Source organism: Anolis carolinensis, chromosome 1, assembly GCF_035594765.1.
Source record: "Anolis carolinensis isolate JA03-04 chromosome 1, rAnoCar3.1.pri, whole genome shotgun sequence".
NCBI lineage: Eukaryota > Metazoa > Chordata > Lepidosauria > Squamata > Dactyloidae > Anolis > Anolis carolinensis.
The window spans coordinates 308,796,111-308,816,994 of NC_085841.1; the positions used below are offsets into that span (position 1 = coordinate 308,796,111).

General features: G+C 39.7%; 1 protein-coding gene across 4 annotated transcripts in view; it reads left to right on the top strand.

Annotated features, from left to right (window-relative positions):
• Positions 1–646: 646 nt before the first annotated feature.
• Positions 647–20,884, top strand: part of pcnx1 (pecanex 1) — a 125,888-nt gene continuing 105,650 nt past the window's right edge. For all 4 annotated transcript variants that reach the window (XM_062968083.1, XM_062968085.1, XM_062968084.1 and 1 more), the window contains exon 1: positions 647–994. In XM_062968083.1, coding sequence (XP_062824153.1) covers positions 842–994 — 153 coding nt within the window. In that variant the 5' untranslated portion in view covers positions 647–841. The remainder of the gene's footprint in view (positions 995–20,884) is intronic.

Sequence of the window (20,884 nt, forward strand, 5' to 3'; positions counted from 1 at the left end):
TACTACTACCTAGCTACATTTCCTCTCATACACACATAAAACCAGTAGTATTTACTCTGAAGTAATTGTGGCGATATCAGAGGATTTAGCATTCTGAATATGTTCCATAGTCTCCACAGTTCCTTAGGTAAAGAACTATTTGGGAAAATACAATTTTATCCCACACGCCAGATCAATGCACTTAGGTTGGTGATAACTAGATTGTAGAATGAATTCAATTTGACACCCCTTGAATTGCCGTGGCTCAATGCTATAGGGTCCTAGGATTCTGGGGCAAAACAGGTGTGCATTGGAAACCTCCAACCCCCATGATTCCATAACATTGAGTCATGGTAGTTTAAGTGGTGTCACATCAGTGGTCTTCCAGGTGATCTGGACTACATTTCCCACAATCCCTGCTCACTGGCCGAAACAGCCGAGGCTTCTGGGAGTTGAAGTCCAAAAGCAGGCCTACCGTTGGGGCGCTGGGGCCCACTCTCCCGCCACTCGTAGGAGGGCGAGCGTGAGGCAGCTTGCCACGAGCGCACCGCTCTTTTCCCTCGGAGCCTCTCTTCGCCTTGGCAACAGCGAGGGGGAGGCATGGCGGTGGCAGGAGGGCCTGCCGCAAAGGCTGCCGGTCCCTCCTAAACCAGGAGGAAGAGGAGGGGCGGCCCGGGCGTAAGATGGCGGCGGCGCTGGCGGGGGGGAGGCGGCGGCGGAGGCGGAGGCGCGGGTGGCGCGGGCTCCTCCCGGGGCTGTCGCGAGGCGGCAACAACGGCAGCGGCGGGCAGCGGTTGTCCCCGGCCTCGCAGGGCGGATAGAGCGCGGGCGGGGCGGGGCGGGGGGCCGGGGCCGGGCCGCCATGGGCTCTCAGGTGCTTCAGATCCTGCGCCAAGGCGTGTGGGCAGCGCTGAGCGGCGGGTGGTTCCAGGATCCGCACCAGGGCGCCGGGGTGAACGCGCTCCACCTCTACCTGTGGCTCTTCTTGCTCGGCTTCCCCTTCACCCTCTACATGGTGAGTGAGGCCTAACGCGCGGCTGGTGGAAGAAGGCAGGAAGGGCTTCGTGCCTCAGGGGAGCTAATAGACCAGCCATGGGAAAACTTGGGCCTTCGAGGTGTTTTGGACTTCAACTCCCAGGATTCCTAACAGCCGCAGACCCCTTCCAAAACACATGGAGGGCCCAAGTTTGCCTATTCCTGAAATAGATTGCCCTATTTTGTGGAGACTTCTCTTATTTTCTCACAGGCTCATCTTTATCACTGATGACTGATGACGAGTCTCCACAATAATTGTAATTGGTTAGAAATGTTTTTAATGCTTAATATTTACTTATATCTTCTTCCCTGTGCGTTGTTACGCTTTGTGTGATTTTTTGTCTCGTATTTTATGTGAAATGGGCTTTGATTTGTATTGTATCATATGTATACATTGTGTATTTGCAATGTGGCACTGAAGTTGTCAAGAGTCAGACGCCAGTTAACAAACAAAACAGAGTTTATTCCGAAGATAAGCCAAAAAATAACACAAACACAGGAAGTATCCTTGAAACACTTCACTTATCAGTGTTTCAATAGTAGTTTGGACATAAATAACTCAAAAACAAGCCACGCTATTTTCCCATGCTGGCATTCAAATAAAAACTAAAAGACGCTTCAATTCAGCTTTGGAGAACATAGAGTTGACTGCAAGTAAATATGCAAAATAAACGAAGGTTTGAAACCTTCCAGAAACTGCAGAGTATAACTGAAAGTACAAAGCCTCTTTTGGCTTCAAACCGTTTCTGCAAACAGACAGCCGGCTCTGCGGATTTAAAGGGACAGTTCCCAAAAGAAAAACAGCAAACTGGCTTGAAAACAAACAAACTAGAAGAGCAGTAAACTGCTTCCACGGTGCAGATAAAGCCGAAAGCTTCAAAGGGATGATGAATAGCCGTCGTCAGGAGAATCCAAGGTCAGGTCAGGAGGCAGCAGCAAATTCCGAAACGCAAACCAGTAGTCAGAAGCCGGGAGTAGTCGTCAGTCAGAGGGCGTAGACAGAAGCCAGGTCAAATTCAATCCAAAGTCCGAAGAGGGTGCAGTCATCCAAACCAGGTCCACGATAAGACACAGCGAAAGCCAAGCCAGATGGTATCAGCAGCTAAAAATAGTAATCAGAATGCAGTCCAGGGAAACCCACACAGTTCCATCCCTCTGCTGCAAAGCAGTCCCAGATAACTTACATCCGAATCACAGTTCAAGTCCAGTCTTCACGGAAACACAGAGATCCCAATGGCACCTCAGCAACACCTTGCCACACGCAAAGTGCAGTGGCCAAACATTCCCATTTTATTCCCCTTCCTCCTGGGTGACCAAACACTCACACCCAAACACCAGGTGTCCCAAATCTACTCAGAGTCCGAACTCCACACAGCTAGAGCTCGTGGATCCGGAGTACCTAGCAATTCGTTGGAGTCCCAATCATCCTGCCCACACTTAGCCCCATGAACACTTAAAGAACCATCCTCCCTTCTCCAAGCATCCCAAGTGGGATCAGCTCCTGCAGAAACCCCAGGTTCAGTAGTATCCATAGGCCCCAAATCCCCAGACATCTCCGGTGGCTGTGCCCATTCAGTGCCCACTTCCCCAGCCACCACCTGTTCCTCAGCATCCATTTCCCCAAACTCCCCATCTGAATCCTCCTCAGAAGATCCCCCATATAGCTCTCTAAGTCGCTTCCTGCGCAACTCCTCCAGTGAACCCTCATCACAAGGGTTTTTTCTTCCTCTTCGAATCCCATCACCATCAACCATAATCCCCGAAGGCGCAGTCACAACAGAAGTGGCCATACTGTCAGCCGCTCTGAGTCCCCTTCAGGGTGGGCAGAGTGAGATGGAAACATAGAAAATAAATAAATAAACATCCGACTTACAAATGACTCACAGTTAAGAACGGGGATGAGATAACAAGAAGTGAGAGAAATCTATCTCTGGGAAGGGAAATTGAATCCTGGAAGAGTTATCACAGGGAAAAGAAACTTTCCCACCCATCCTTGTTTCCACAACAAGCCAATTTTTTTCAGAATCAATTTCTCACAGGGAGGAAAGGGAGGTGAAATCTTCTGAAAAGGGGGATAGGCAGCAAAAGAAACACCACAGGAGTGATGGGAGTTGAAGTCCAAAACACAGGCCTAGTGTTGGGACACTTAGGTCCACATCCTGCCATTCGCTGGAGGACATTCCCTATGCTCTCCAAAGCTAATAGATACATCGATAAATCTATTTGGTGGAGTTTCACTGAAAAAACGTACCTGTTCCAACTTACATACAAACTCAAGAGCAAACATACAGAACCTATCTTGTTCGTAACTTGGGGAGTGCCTGTATATTAAAGGGAAAGAAACTGGCCAAATAAACGTCTGAATATTCCTTTGGTCAGAAAACACACAAGTTGACAGATACACAGGCAATAGTGCTTGGAAACGGAGTCTCGAAACCATGGGGTGAAATCATATCTCTGACAGAATAGGTTCCCTCTATGCATTTTCGAGGGCCTCCAGCATGAATCCATGGCAGAGCTTTCCAAACATTTTACATCGGTGACACACTGTTTAGACATACTTCATTTTGTCACACTGTCGTTCAGTTTTATTAGCAATCTTGAGGTTAGGCCAACCCACTTAAAACAGATAAGAACACATACATAAATTGTAATAGTAGGGGAACACAACATATCTTATGAAAATGTTTCATTTATATTATTTTAAAAAAATATGATTTATTGTTTATTTCACAGACTCTAGAGTTTTATTGCTGCGTTGGTGTGACACACTTACACACCATTTGGAAAGTTCTGATTTACACTGTAGAATTAACACAATGGCTCAGTGCTATAGAATCATGGAAGTTGTAGTTTTATAAGGTCTTTATCATCCAAGGAGTTGTTTCTCGGGGCCTAACTTAGGTTTTGGGTTTTTCTGGCATCCAGCTGAGGGCAACAAGTTTTCCAAAGGTGCCTCAGGCCATTCTAAGGTTGCTCTAAAACAAGTGTTCGCAAACTTATTCAGCCACAGAGCCCTTTTTGAAACAGGTTTCTTGTGGAGCCCCGAGAAATATGTATATTATATATTACAATCAGACATGGGCAGACTTTTTGACCAACATAAACATAACAGTATTTCAGTGGAAAACCTAGGGGTCATTCAGACCAACCTTCTTCTGCCATGCAGGAAAAGCACAATCAAAGCATGACCCGAGCTGTGGGAGGGAAATAGATTTTTGGACGCAAGTAAGGCAGAGGGGAAAGGAACTGGGCAATGAGGGAGGCAAGTGGAAAAAGGCTTTTGGAGGTGATGGAGGTGAGAAAAAAAGACTTTTGGTGAAAAGGAGGCAGAGGGGGAAAGGCTTTTGGTGGGAAGGGAGGTGGGGGAGGGGGAGGAGCAAGAAAGAGGAGGTCAAACTTGAAGGGGGAGGAAAGGGAGAAGGAAGCGTGGAGCCCCTAAGCATTCTTTGTGGAGCCCCAAGGACTCTGCGGAGCACACTTAGAGAACCACTGCTCTAAAATACGCCAGTGAGGACTTGTTCAGTGGACATGAGCATCCACTATTTTGGTATCCATAGGGATCCTGGAGCCAAACCCCAGAAGATACCAAGAGCAGTCTGTACTCCTCTTCTAGAAGATTTTGTATAAAATAACCACATACCACTTCAGTAGTTAATGTGTTAATGTTACTACATACTAACGGTGGGCTGGTGGGTATAATGTTACTGTCACTCAGATGAAATTCAGTGTGGTGGAATAGAAGATGCCAACTCTGGAATTGTGAATGCCAATCTTAAAGACTCTGGGCTTTTTCATTTTAATCCATACAGATTGATGTCTGTTGTTACATTTAACAGAATTACTGGCTTGTCTCAAAGAGGGCTAAGCGTCTCCCTGGGTCTATGATAGGTGTCATTGAAGAACTGGGATGACTTTTGGTGTGCTTTTTAACTTCAAATAGCTTTGTTCCATTTGAGCTAAGTGGCTCATTTTTGCAATAATCGAAAGTACTGGAAAACATGCTATGTTACTATCAACATGGAAGGCCAGTACTGGAATCCTTTGTCATTTTGACAGAGGTGACAGAGATTGCACAATGTTTTAATAAGCAGTGGCATGCATTCCAACTTGGGCTTGAATTTAAATGTTGTAATATGGTATATAAATCTGTAGAGATGAAAGTTGCATCTGAGAAAGTAAATAGTCTACAAAAGCTTATGATACCAACTTTGTTTTCTCAGTCTCCAAGGTACTACAAGATCTCTTTGCATTCTGATATTCCAGACTGACAGTGTTTGGGATAACAGAGAATAAACTTCTTTTTACTGTATGATATCACAAAACTGTTATGAAACCTTATCAGTTTATTGGTGTGAGATATCTATGTATACATTTGCAATAAATTTTGATGGTATAGTATTCAGAGACTGAGAGTTTGCTCCCTAGTTCTAGCTTGATATTTTATGTAGTACTTGTCTCTTTTCTTTCTCCCCATTTTTTCCATGGCATGCAGGATGTTTGGGGTAACCTTTTCCTGTGAGGCTACACATAGTAGTCAATTTCTATTTCAGGAATATTTAGTTGCAATTGTATTATTGAGTGAAATTAAAAATGGGCATTTCCTCATTAAATTTTTGATGCAGAGATGCTATCTCTCCCCCCCCTCATTTTTTACCCTAGACTTTATTTTATCTACTATATATATGACTAATTTTTAGTAAGTGTGTTGTTGCTGTGACAACCAGACAGTGATCACATTTCATTCTTGGCAGCCTCAAATAAACAGACATTACAAGGCAAAAGCTGACTTTTTAAAAAGCGTATGTGGATCATTAAATGAGACTCCAGGGAGCTTGGAAACTACATAAGTGAAGAACTCACTGGGATTGACTGACTAGTTGTTTCATTAGCAACTATTTCTGACAGGAGTAAGCTTTGTGCAATTATAAAATATTTCAAAAGGTATTTGACTAAGAAAGAATCTGGAGAATTCCTTTTCAGAACATTAATCCTCCTAGTTTGTATTTTGTTTTATTATTTTTAATTTTTTCACGTGATTGAAAGCAGTATATTATTGGCAATAAAACAGAAGAGAGTGACCGATCACGGCATTCTATCTAAAGCTGTAATGTGTAATAGATGAGTAATCATAGTTCTTCTTATGACTAAACGTTTGCCAGAAGTATCTGTAATGCTGTTTCTAAGAGTTGCCTCATCATAAAAGAAGTTGTGTTTGGAGTCGCTCTGTTCAAAGCTTGACATGCTGTGTTTCCATTAACACATTAGCTTGTACCTGTCAACTTTGTGTGATGAATTTAATGGTGGAGCAAATGGTATAGCAAATAAGGGCTGGGCAAGTAATACAAGAGAGAATTTGCTTACAATTCTGTTTGGCCATGGAAACTACCATTGGGCAAGTCTCATTCTTTCAGCCTCAGAGTTACATCTTTCAGCCCTGAACAAATCTTGTGAGGAAGATACGCTTAGGGTGACCATAAATTAATATACAGTGTTCCCTCACTGCTTTGCGGTTCACTTTTTGCAGATTCGCTGTTTTGCAGTTTTTCAATAAACTCTAAAAGAATATTATAAATCATAAAAAATTACAATTTACAGCCTAAGTAAGGGAGGAAGGAGAAGCTGAAGGTAGAGAAAAGAAGCCCAAGTGGCAACGGGAGGAGAAGGAGGTGATTTATCAACACACGATTGGTTGATAAAGCCTTAAAATAGTGTATAACTACTAAAATAATGTATAAATATATAGTGTCCCTACTTCGTGGATTTTCATTTATTGTGCATGGTCCTGGAACCTAACCCCCGCAATAAGTGAGGGAACACTGTAGACAAAAAATAGTCCCAAGCGATACAAACTTGAAGAAGCTAAAACATTGTTTTGTATATATCTATTCAAGCTATGCTTTCTGGGTATCAATGTGATTATAAGAAACTGTTAGTATTGGATAACCTCGAGGTGCTTTTGTGGCCTGCAATGTCTTAAATAAAATATTACTTATTAGATCTGATAACAGTGGACAACAGCATAAACATTTGAGTGACATTTTGAAAGCAATGGCAGACACATATATGCTGTATTTCCAAATTCAGTAATTTTAGTCTGGCAGTATTTAAGGTTATGTTTGGAAACTATAGGATATGAATATAAGATGTCTGCTTTGTCAGGAGAAAAACATCAGGTGATGGAATTGAATTTGACATTTCAGAACTGTTCTTGAGCAGTAATTGTTTAATAGGCCTCCGTCTTGAGATAAGTGAAACTATCATTCTTGTTAGTCTCTGGTGCTCACTAATAAGGAAAAAGCACACTAAAGATAATCAGTTCAGAGAGGAATTATTATTGGATGACCTAGGACTAATAGCAAATGTCATCTGCCTTAACAGTTAATATAGGGCAATTACTTGTGGTTTAAAAGAGTTTGAACCATAATTTGCTATCCTTATTTATTCACATTTTGCCATATAAGTGCAGTCTAGACATATTCTAAACAGAAAAGACCACTGTGGTCATCACCCTCCTTGCTTCCAAAGTATTGTTTACTGAAGACATTCTGAAGCTCTGCCATTATAGCAGTTTCACAATACAGCCATATTTGCTATGCATCCTTTGGGAAAGTCAGAACCTTTTTTGGATGTGTTTTCTAACTGTGTACAGGAACCAGTAGCTTCAGAATAACATATTTAATATTACCTAATGTATCATAAATTTTGATCATAAAAACATTAGGGGAAATTAAATCTTTGCCAAGTTTATACTGTGGCAAATTGCTTGGAGGAGGATTGCTTACAGTCCAAGCAGTAATCCTTTGCTTGGCTAGACCTGCTCAGAGATGATTTTGTGAGTTCCTTCCTCTGAAATATTGCTTGCAGCACCTGATATTCTTTGGCCATCTCTCAAGTACATGTCAATATTTGTATCATACTGTTCTTACAAACAGGTCTTGATAGTGTCTATGGAATTGTAGGTGAGAACCATAAACTAGATCGTGTATATCAGATCAGCAATATTAGGAACAATTTGTATTTCTTTCTAGATGATAAGCATATTTCCATGAACATGGTTGCATTTTGTTGGAAGTTGGAATACTATCCTTAAGTTATCATGGAGATAGGCTGCTGGTGATGGTCTTGCCTAGTAAAAAGCCAAACTTGAGGAAGGTCATTAAATGAGTGATATATACTCACAAAACTATATATCCATCAAAACAACACATATGAGAAAATTCAAAATCTAAAACTGCAACATACAGATATAAAGACCTTAACTAAAATCATATACAACTAAACTAAAATGGAAAGGAAGAAAATACAATTTCCCACTGTCAAACTATAGGACTTTCTCTAAATAAATGTCCTATTTGTACTTTTACATTATATGTAATTCTACTAATCCTGAAAACCCCACACTGTTGAATTATTCCAATAGTGCCTCAAAAGGACATTTACCAGATCTCAATCCTTCTTAAAATTTGTTACAGACTTATCCTTAACCAAAATTGTCATGTTTGTACATTTCAGCAAGATCATACAATCTAATCAATCTCTTTACATTTTGGTGTGTTGATATCTTTCCATATTTGTGGCTTTTGAAGTCTGGCAGTTATGAATGATGTGCAGGATGATTTTTTCATACTTCTTTCTTAATTGTTCTTTAATCAGACTCAATAGAAAAAGTTCTGTTTTCATTTAAATTTTTATTTTCAAAATACCCTTCAACATCTTAAGAATGTGAATCCAAAAGTTCCATCACATATGCTAAAATGCCCTTAGCATTTGGTTACATATCCAACACATGTTATTCAATCTCTGTACATTTTATAGTATTTCAGGTATCAGGTATTATTAGTATAAATGGTAGCAGTAGTATCCTGCTTTATCTCTCTAAAAAAGAGACCAAAATGGCTCATAATAAAAACAATACATGATATAGCTAAATCCTGAAAAACAAACAAACATTTAAATAGAATTAAATATTGAAACTACAGTATTAAAATAAACATTTAAAACCAAGTAAAAACACTACAGCACCCCATTGACTCGATCTTTAAAAACATTCCTCTTCAAAAGCCTGCTAAAAAAGAAAGGTTTTAGCCTGCTGTCAGAAGGACAACAGGGAGGGAGGCATTCTGACTTCCCTGGACAGGGTGTTCCAGAATCGAGGGGTAGTCCCTGAGAAGGCCCTCTCACACTCCCAGCAATTGAGCTTTGCGAGGATCTCAGGGCATGGACTGGTTCGTGCAGGGAGATGCAATCAGCCAAATAGTCTGGACCTGAGATGTATGGGGCTTTAATTGTATCTGAAAACAAACTGGCAGCCAGTGGAGCTACTGCAACAGAGGGATTGTACACTCCCTGTAGCCAGCCCCAGTCAGCACCTGGCTGCAGCTTTTTGGACCAGCTGAAGTTTCCAAACATCTTTCAAAGGTAGCCCCACATGAAGCATATTACAGTCATCTAAGTGAGATGTGCCACCATGGCCGGATCTAGCATCTCAAGGAGTGGGTGCAGTTGACACACATGTTTAAAATTTTCAAAGGCATTCCTGGCTACCACAGAAACCTGGGCCACCACGTTCAAGACTGAATCCAGGAATATTTCCAAACTGCATACCTGTGTCTTCATGGGGGTGTAATCCCATCCAGCACAGGGTGAATCCCTATTCCCTGATCTGCCTTCCGACTGATAAGGAACACCCCTGTTTTTTTCTGGATTAAATTTCAGTTTGATTGCTCTCATCCAGTCCATTACTGATGACAGACACTGGTTTAGAATCAGGACAGCTTCCTTGGCTTTAGGTGGAAAGGAGTAATAGAGTTGGGTGTCATATGTGTATATATGGCACCACACTCCAAAACCCTGATGACCATTTCAGGTGGTTTCATGTATATGTTAAAAAGCATGAAGGAAAAAAATGAGCCATCTGTACATCTTGTAAATTTTTCTGGCTGTTAATCTTAAACCTTTTGTCCATATATTTTCCTCACTAAGGTATAGATAGATAGATAGATAGATAGATAGATAGATAGATAGATAGATCTCAGGACCAATATTTTGTGACCACTTAATCATACAGTCTTCAGCCTGTTCTGCTTCTATTTCTAGTTTCAACAAGTGAGTGTGGTTTATGTGGATAACATGATAAATCCATTTGACTTACCAAAGATGATTGTGGTGTTTTTATTTGATTCCATGGTTTTGTCCATGTTATAAAACAGTGTTTTGGTACTATAGTTACCTCCTACATTAAGTAGACTGGTTTAATCAACCTCTAAAGTCCCTTCTAACTCAGTGATTGAATTAGTTCAATTTTTCCTGGGATATAGTAGCAGTTACTACATCAAAAGACATATGAGGGCCACTATTATAATGAAGGCTATCGTATTATACAGCTTAGATTAATAGAGAAACAAATCCTCCAAAATCACAATTAAAAAACACAGATGTATTAGAAAAGAAAAACTAAATTAATTTCTGACTTAGCTGATTTTGTTATGTGTGCATTCAGCCTTGCCATATTTATGACCTCACCTTTCTCTTTCTTTGCTCTTCCTTTCGATGCGAAATATGTTTACATGTATAAGTCAGCCCGTTTCTTCTTCATTTGCTTAGGGGCTTTTTACTTGTTTTTATATTAGTATTTCAGATGCTGCTTTATTGTTACACATTTTTGTAAGGCTCAGAAATAATTTAAAGGACTTCATTTGGAAGTGACAGACAAGTGAAACTCGTGTCAACAGACTGGTGAGAGGAAATTGCATCAGAAAAGCCTACTTCTAAAATTTTAGTGTGGTGTTACATCTCTGCTGTGTTGACTTAAGGATTGCTTCTGAACTTTGAATATTTTTTGTTCAGAAATGCTAACATTTTCTCTTTCACATTTATTGTTAGTTGCATATCAGCTGTTGACCTGTTCCCTGGCTAAGATCTACTATATATCATTCTCTCTCTTGCACGTAAGCATACAGTAAGATAGAATTAAATTTGCTTTAAACTCTTCTGGAGACAGGAAGGGAGTTGGCAAGGCATGAGAGGAAGTCATGGTCTAAAACTGGGAAATAATGAAATGTGTAGGGAATATAACAAAGGCACAGAAAGTTCCTGTCAATTCAGAACATTGTTTGCATACTTTGTTACTGTAAATGACTGAAGTGTTTGCATAGGTAGGAGTTCTACAGGATCCGATATAATAGAGAGTCCATCTAGACTGGTAGCCAGCCAGGTGCTTCCGAAAAACGAAAAGGTAGGACATGAAGGCAGAACTTGAAGGCTGTCGTGTTGGCAACTGATATTCTGAAATATTTGAGTTTTGAATGCAGGGGTTTGATTTATCTATAATGGTTGATAAATCTATCAGTGACTATCTACATTACATTTTTGTAACCATTTGAAAGGCCACCAGGAAATCACTATGATGTGATGTTCATGAATCTCAATTCCTTATTTGTGAATTTTGTGAAATGATTTCATTTGTTTCTTTAAAACAGCTGCCACTGCCACTGAATTCTTGGATAACCCTCTGTTATAAAATTTGAATCTCATTCCAGAGCAGGTAGAAGTACTATTAGTAAGCATCTTATGTGGTCAAATAATGTACTTTTATTTGTTTAGTGTACTTGTGATCCCTTTGAAAGTTTAGGAAACCAATCTAGGTTTGTTGTAAGATCCAGCCTTACCATTAGTTGCCCTGTTGGCACCTATCACATGAATTGACATTCAAAAATTGAAGTTCATGCATGAACTGTACATTCTTTGTGAAGAGAGATGGAGTTGTGGCCCAGGTATCCAAACCAAAAATATTGCAACGTGTACATGTAGGAGTGCCTTAAAACTTTCCTTGGAAGCTTCAGTGGATGTCAAATATAATAGCTATTTTATTGACAGAAGCTAGCTATTGCAGTGATATTTGTGCAGCAGTCTTGGTTTGATTTTTAAAGCCTTATGTGGCTCAGGATCCAGGTTTTTAGAAGAATTATTTTGGCTAATTTGATTTCATGGGTCAAAAAGAACTGTTTCAAAGGCTTTGCAACCTGTTTCTCCTGCTTCTGAAGCTAAGCCAAGAATGGATATTGACTTGTCTTCAGCCAGTAATGAATTATCTTCCCTGAAGAACTTCATCTGTGGGAAAGATAATCTGGGGTGGAGAAGTTAGGGTCTACAGGGGCCAGGCCCTGAACCTCACTTTCATGGCCGCCAAAGCCCCTCATTTTTTTTAGCATAATTTTTGTACATTTTTTCTCTCCAAACCATGACAAATGTGAAACTACCTCACCAACAAGCACCCCAGAGCTCTGTTCTATTCCTCCAATACCTACATTTTCTCTATAATCCCTTTAAATAATGGTAACAAGAAATACCATGACATCCCACCCTGTTCTCTAGACTGGTAGCCAGCCAGGTGCTTCCGGAAAACGAAAACGAAAATGGAGGTATATGCACTCCATGCAGTCATACCAGCCATATGACCCGGGAGATGTCTAGGGACGATGCCAGCTCTTTGGCTTACAAATTGAGATGAGCACCAACCCCCAGAGTTGGACACGACCAGACTTAACGTCAGGGAAAACCTTTACCTTTACCCATGGACTTGCTATACGGGGGTGGGGGATGGGGTGGGGGGTGGGCAGCCCATGTAGGGACTCATGAAAAATTGGCTCTGAAATGCGATTACCCACTTCTATTTTTTGTCAAATAATTTCTCCGACTTTTATTTGAGAAATGTTAATAATGTTGTTTCTGGGGTTTTACTGTTTTTCTGCTTATGGCTTAATTGTGTTTTTGGTTTTTTTGTAATTCCATTTTTAATTTTGTGTCTGTTGTAATCAATATATTAAAGCTAGAAATTAAACCAGGCTAGAAAGAGCTGAAATGAAATAGATGTTATGGGGGAAGACCAAAAGTCTTTCCTCATGCCATTGTTAAGTTTATAAAGCTACTAGCTGTGCCCGGCCACGCGTTGCTGTGGCGAAGTATGGTGGTATGGGAAATAAAGTATTGAGGAATTGGTGGTAGTTAAGGTCAAGGGTAAAGGTTTTCCCCTGACATTAAGTCCAGTCATGTCTTACTCTGGAGGTTGGTGCTCATCTCCATTTCTAAGCCGAAGAGCCAGCGTTGTCCGTAGACTCCTCCAAGGTCATGTGGGATGACTACATGGAGCGGCGTTACCTTCCCACCGGAGCAGTACCTATTGATGCACTCACATTTGCATGTTTTCGAACTTCTGGGTTGGCAGAAGCTGGGGCTAACAGTGGGGGCTCTCTCCACTCCCCCAATTCAAACCTGTGGCCTTTCGGTCCAGAAGTTCAGCAGCTCAGCGCTTTAACACGCTGCGCCGTCAGGGGTATTATTTCCTAAAGGTTGTGAATATACAATATTTTTGATTGTTTTTTTTTTGTTTGTTGGAGGCAAGTATGAATGCTGCAATTAGGAAAAATGATTAGGATGTAATGGCCTTGCAGCTTTAAAGCCTGGCTGTTTCCTCCCTGAGTGAATTTTTTGTTGGGAGGTGTTAGCTGGCCCTGATTGTTTCCTGTCTGGAATTCCCTTGTTTTCAGAGTGGTGTTGTTTGCGATATTTTATGTGCTTCTACTGTCTGTGGCCCTGAGAAAACAGAGGATTTTCCAGACTTTGATGATGGGAATACTTTGTTGGGAGGTGTTAGCTGGCCCTGATTGTTTCCTGTCTGGAATTCCCTTGTTTTCAGAGTGGTGTTGTTTGCGATATTTTATGTGCTTCTACTGTCTGTGGCCCTGAGAAAACAGGATTTGCCAGACTTTGATGATGGGAATACTTTGTTGGGAGGTGTTAGCTGGCCCTGATTGTTTCCTGTGTGGAATTCCCCTGTTTATTTACTGTCCTGGTTTTAGAGATTATATTGTTCTGCATTATTCTATCGCAGTAATTATTTCATATTAAAGAAGAATCTCACTTATCCAACATTCGCTTATACAATGTTCTGGATTATCCAACGCAGTCTGCCGTTTCATAATCAATGTTTTTGTAGTCAGTGTTTTAAATTCATTGTGATATTTTAGTGGTAAATTTGTAAATACAGTACAGTAGAGTCTCACTTACAAATTAAGCACCAAAACATCATGTTAGACAACAAATTTGTCAGAAAAAGTAGTTCAGTACACAGTAATGCTATATAGTAATTACTGTATTTATGAATTTAGCACCAAAATATCACGATATATTGAAAGCATTGACTACAAAAATGCGTTGGATAATCCAGAACGTTGGATAAGCGAGTGTTGGATAAGTGAGACTCTACTGTAAATACTACATAGCATTACTGCGCATGGAACTACTTTTTCTGTCAAATTTGTTGTATAATATGATGTTTTGGTGCTTAATTTGTATAACGATTACCTAATTTGATGTTTAATTGGCTTTTCCTGAATCCCTTCTTATTATCCAACATATTCAGTTATCCTGCCGGCCTGTTTACGTTGGATAAGTGAGACTCTACTGTATATTTCTAATCTTATATTATCTGCTCAGAACTGGATTATATGAGGCTCCTTCTTCACAGCTGTATAAAATGCACACTGAAGTGGATTATATGGTAGTGTGGAGTCAAGATAATCCAGTGCAAAGCAGATAATATAAGATTATAAATGGGTTATATAGCTGTGTGGAAGGGCCTTGAGTCTACACTGCCATATAATCCAATGCAAATTAGATAATCTGTGGAAGAAGTCTAAGTGAGGCCTAAATCTGCCTGTCCCCTAACTGAAACCTGGCTGTCCCTTGGTTGCTAGGCAACCAAGTGGGCAGAGATTAGCCCTCTAAACTGGCAGCAATTGGATAAAAAAAAATTATTGCTCTCCCTCTAATTAGGACTTTATTTTTCTTTTCTTTTTGTTGTATCAACCTTGAGGCGTGGATGATGGGTTGTGTTGTGAAATTTTGAGGTTGGGGGGCCTGTACTTTTGTTGTTTTGTGAATCGCCGTGATGCCATCACTCTTTTATATATATAGATAATATTCATTTGTACATCTTAGAAAATAATGATATACTAAATGTTTTAGCATATGGGTTCCAATCTATTCATCATCTTAATTTTTTCTTGTACCTTATCTAGTTTTATAGCATGCTTACTAAAAATGTCTAAGTTCATTTGTACAGTAGAATTCCTAGTGCAACTCCATTTATATGTCTGATTATCCTGCCAGCTTGATTTCCAGTTCTTTTCTTTATAATCCTAACACAATCTTTGCCTTTTTACTGCACACTGAGCCCTTTTTTTTATTTTAAGGTCTCTTTCTTCTATCTCTTATGAAAATAAATATGTGTGGCCATACACATGCACAGAAAGAGAGAGAACGTGATTTTCTGCTCATTGGTGCCATTTTACGTGTACATGAATCTCAATTGCAATTTTGTGACCCAGTTTGGAATTCTTCAGAGCCTGCTTTGGATTCTACTATATTGCTTGATTTGATGTCCTCTGCAAGTGTGTTTTCTTCTCAGCTGTGGCTGAGAAATAATAGCAATTCCTCATTCATTTGTGGGACCACTGTTTTCTTCCTCTGTTGAGAAAATTGTAGGTATGTTCTTGCTGACTGCCATTTATCAGTTTATAAGGGCTTTGCTCTGCTATATTTTGAATGTTGTGCTTATTTAGGTACTTCTGGTGAGGGGTTTGTCAAAAACCTTTGAAATTTCAAATTAAATGTCTAGTTGACTGCTTATCAATAACTAGGAATGCTATCAGATTAGTGAGGCTGCACGTCCCTTAGTAGAATCTGTTCTATAACACTTATTGTTTCATATCCTTAATAATTTTAACCTTGGTAATGTTTTCACCATCACTAAGAGGTGTTCTATTTCTGAGAGAGAAGTTGAGCTATCGTTCCTCTATTTTCCTAGATCCTTTTCTTAGAAAATGCATTGCTACCTTCCAGTTCTTTGGCAAGGAAACTGGTCTGAATAATTCACATATTTTTGCTAAAGGTTTTGGCCACTTTGACATTTGAGTTCAGGAGAATGTTGATAGAGCCTCATAAGTTTGTTGACTTCAAACTTCACATTTAGCTCTCAAAATCTGTCTTCCTGACTTCTGTTTAACATAGGAGGAGAAATGCCCTCTCCACCAGCTGTAGTAGAAATATACCTTACATATCACCATATTCTTACATCATGAAGACCAATGCTACAAATTTAAATATATATAGTCTGTGACAATTCGTTGATTGCTTTCCTGATTCTGGTATATTTATAAACAATTTTCCATTGTTTGTAACACCCCTAAGCAGCGTGAACACTGGAAACCAACACGGAGGCCAATAAACAATCTAATATCTTTATTAAAGCAATAAAAGTTCTAAACAAAAATAAGCAGAGTATATAGTCCAGCAGTTGACCTTTTAGAGAAGATCAAAATTAGTCCAATAAAATGAAACTATATGTCCAGTATTAGAGTCCAAAGTCTATAATCCAAATAACCGAAACACACTCAAACTCTTTGGAAGTTTGAGTGGGGAAAGAGCAAGGTTTCACAGGGAGATTCTTGAAGTAAAGTCCAGAACAAGGATTTGAGGCTAGGCAAGATATTTCGTGGTGGATCTGAAATGCAGTCCAAACTTGGCAAGGAGTGGAACGCAACTCCTGGTCTACTCGTGAGTAAGCGCACCGGAGGGCCGCTTGGAAGCTCAGGAACAAGAGACAGTGTTCTTCAATGAATAGTCACGTTGACACCGCAATAGGGAAAAGCCAGTGCAGAACTTTTATGGAAGTTCAAGAGCTCTCCCCAAGCAGGTGTTTAGCTCCCCAAATCTTCCCAGAGAACGGAGCTGTTTCAACATCGTACCAGATGCCTGCCTCCCCGAAACTTCCCAAGGGAAACGGTTTAGCCACAATCGCCTCTCTCCGCTAATCTCGCGCTTCTCCTTAAAATCTGCCTTTGGGAGCGATCTGTTTTGAGAAAAGCCTTCCTATCAAACACCAAGCTTTCTGGAGAAACAGGCTGTTTCAAGGGCGTCTCTAATTGGTTCTGGCATGAAAATGTCAACAGGAGACATCTGGAAAGGAACAGAATCTTGCTGAAATGGAAAAAAGCCCAAATCCTCTTCAGTTTGATCTATGATGGCTGCGGGGTCATGGACCAAAGGTCCCTGAGACATCACATTGTTGATGTTTGTGGTTTACAGAAACTACTATATAAACATGCTGGCATCTTTATGGACTTATTTCTATTACCCTTTCTATTGCATGGAATACATATTGATCTCGGCCTTATTTTAGTAGTTTTAATACCTTTCCTGAAGGGATCTGTCTCTACCTTCAACATGCCTTTTACTCCCAACCTCAAGAGCAGGGGTTCTCAAACTTTTTCAGCTGCGGAGTCCTTTTTGAAGCAAAAGTTTCATGTGGACCCCCAAGAAATGTTTATACTGTATACAGTAGAGACTCATTTATCCAGCATAAACGGGCCGGCAGAATGTTGGATAAGCAAATATGTTGGATAATAAGGAGGCATTAAGGAAAAGCCTATTAAATATCAAATTAGGTTATGATTTTACAAATGAAGCACTAAAACATCATGTTAGACAACAAATTTGGCAGAAAAAGTAGTTCAATACGCAGTAATGCTATGTAGTAATTACGGTATTTGAATTTAACACCAAAATATCACGATATATTAAAAACATTGACTACAAAAATGCGTTGGATAATCCAGAATGTTGGATAAGCGAGACTCTACTGTATTATATTCAGTGATGAATGATAGCCGATTGTATTATATATGATATATATCAGTAATAGGAACAACCCCAGGGGCCATCCAGCCCAACCCTCTTCTGCCATGCAGGAAAAACACAATCAAAGCACCCTCTGAGCAGTGGAAGGGAAATAAGGCTTTGGAAGCAAGGAAGGTGAGGGAGAAATGATCTGGGCTGTGAGGAAGGTGAGGTAGGTGGGGGGTGAGCGGGCCAAGGAAAAGAGGCTTTTGACGAGAGGGAGGAGGGGGAAGGAGCAGAAAAGAGGAGGGAAAACTTGGAGGGGGAGGGGACCACGGAGCCCCTCAGTATGCTTTGTGGAGCCCCAAGGGTTCTGCGGTGCATACTTTGAGAACTACTGCTCTAGAGGAAGGCAAAAGGCAAAGCACAATCCTAACTAGTTCAAAGTACCAACCAGTTCTTTTTCAGAGGAAACAAAAACATTTTTGTTTTTGTATTGGGAGTGAAAATTCAGTACTTAGGTTCTCACCATGGGAACTACTTAATACAAAATTTTGATCCTAGACATCTTGGCAACAGAATACCTAGACTTTTTTTTTTAAACTTGTCAGTTTTGGTTCTGCACCACTAGGTTTTTTTAATGAACACACCAAGGAACATTAGACAGGTTCATCTGCGTAAGTGAAGGTGTAGATGCATTTGAGTACATAGGTCTCTAGAAATATTGAGGCAACTGGATATTGCAGTTTTGTTTTTATCACAATGGTGCTTTGGGGTGGGGAGCACACAAGCTAGATCCAATCAAGCAAGGTAGTGGTGCTTTGTGGGGTGGGGGGGGGGGGGAACTGTCGTATTTCTAAGCAAGAAAATAGATTATGATACAGGGAATTCTAAACTCAGAATAGTAAATGGTTAGCATGATAAAGAGATAAAATTTTAAAATGTGATTTTTAAAGCCAAGCTTTCTTCTGTGTGAGGGGTTGATGAATGTCAGTGTAAATCTCAGTGCTTTTGTTAGTACTGTAATATAATTAGCTGTGAAGTCTTGTTCACCAAAGAATTGCTTTCTACAGCATGTTCAGGGCTGGCAGGTAACTTGTGTATATGTGTGCTGTCTACCATATGTTGACTTATGGCAACCCCATAAACTTCATAGGCTTTTCTTAGGCAAGACTACTCAGAGGTGGTTTTACTAGTTTCTTCTTCTGAAGTATAGCCTACTGGTATTTGTTTCTGGTCTCCCACTCAAATACTGAGCTGACCCTACTTAGCTTCTAAGATCAGATGGGATCTGATGCCTTTAGGATACTTTGGTCCCTTGTAGAAGTACCAATATGCTTACTTGTGTGTCCACTCTCAAATGCTGTAATTTGTGCAGGTTATTTTCTAATACAAAGTTTGTAAACTTACCATGTTGGTGACATATTGTTGGGGCATGCACTGTTTTGTGACACACTAATACAGTTTTACTAGAAAACTGGAGGTTAAACCAACACCTTATAAAAGATATGGACACATACATAAATTGCAATGACAACATGTATAGGAACACAACATACTTCAATTTATATTATATATGTATGTGTGTCTATATATTGTGTAAGATAATAATATACATTTCTAAGATTTATGTCCTTTCTTGTTAGGTTTTTTTGTCACCACACACACTTTGGAAAACTACTCTAACACATTGTACATAGCACAGAATGTAAATAATGCAGAATACAAATTTTGAGAAATAACAAGTGTTGCTATCAAATAATCTTTGCTGGTTTAAATCCATAATCTCTTTAGGGAAAGCACTGAAATAGTGTATTATGTGCCTGAAGCCAGAGTTCACCTTCAGTTATCATGCAGAATAATTTCATATTTTTCTTGCAAAAGCAATACATCAAGCTATACATTAAAGGTAATAATCAAGACTCTTAATTGCTGCTGCAGTATAAAGTGATATGCTTTTCTTTGACTGGTGTCTTGCTAGGTTTCCTGTCCCATAAGTGAGCATCCAAGGAAAAAATATATGTAGTCCTATATTCCTGTAGTAAATACAGTAGAGTCTCACTTATCCAACACTCGCTTATCCAACATTCTGCATTATCCAACACATTTTGGTAGTCAATGTTTTCAATATATCGTGATATTTTGGTGCTAAATTCATAAATACAGTAATTACTACATGGCATTACTGCATATTGAACTACTTTTTCTGCCAAATTTGTTGTCTAACGTGATGTTTTGGTGCTTAATTTGTAAAATCATAACCTAATTTGATGTTTAATAGGCTTTTCCTTAATGCCTCCTTATTATCCAACATATTCGCTTATCCAACATTCTGCCGGCCCATTTATGTTGGATAAATGAGACTGTACTGTATTCAGAATCACCATGCTTAGCTTAGCCATCAGTTTCTTTTCTGGCTTGGCTCATTTTCTGCAGAAGGTAAGCCAAGGAAGCCTCCCCTGTGTTAAAGGCATATGGTAAGCATGCTACCTAAGCTGTTCTTATTGATGCTCGAAGTACTGTTACTAGACAGTAACCCATAAAGCCCTTGATCACCCTTTCATGCATTACAGTAGGCAAAGAGATGGAGTATTTCTAGTGTTACCCTGTCTTGCTGAGGTGTTCTAGGGTTTTTGATTATGCAGCAGTGCACAACCTCCAGCCCTGCAGGTAGAAACAGGACAGAGATCAAAGCAAGACTACCAAGATTAACCTGTCTTTCTTTAACCTCAGGGTTATGAGATAGACTTGGCATTTGTTATGCTTGCCAGAGACTTGGCACCATATTATGTGCGCTAAGTGAAAAACATAGAAATCTGGTTACAAGTGCTCACTTCTTGTGATTTTATACTCCCCCTCTTTAATTTTTTTTATTTTTTTTTTGGAATAAAATGGCTAATCCCAAAGAATTTCATGTTAGTTCGAATTTTTTGATGGACTTTAAACCCTGATTTGAAATCTTCAGCGATGGCAGCCCTGGTCAGTATTATTCATGATTATGGAAGGTGTAAAGATTGTTCACCTGGTTGGGGTTAATAGTAAGCATTCAACTTAGGAAGAAATGTTAGATGTAGGTACAAAACAAGGTTGACTTGATTTATATCATTGTTTAAATTGTTTCTCTTAAGGACTCATTTTAAATTATCTAAACTATAGTTTAAATACTAGCGAGGAAGTGTATATTTAATCA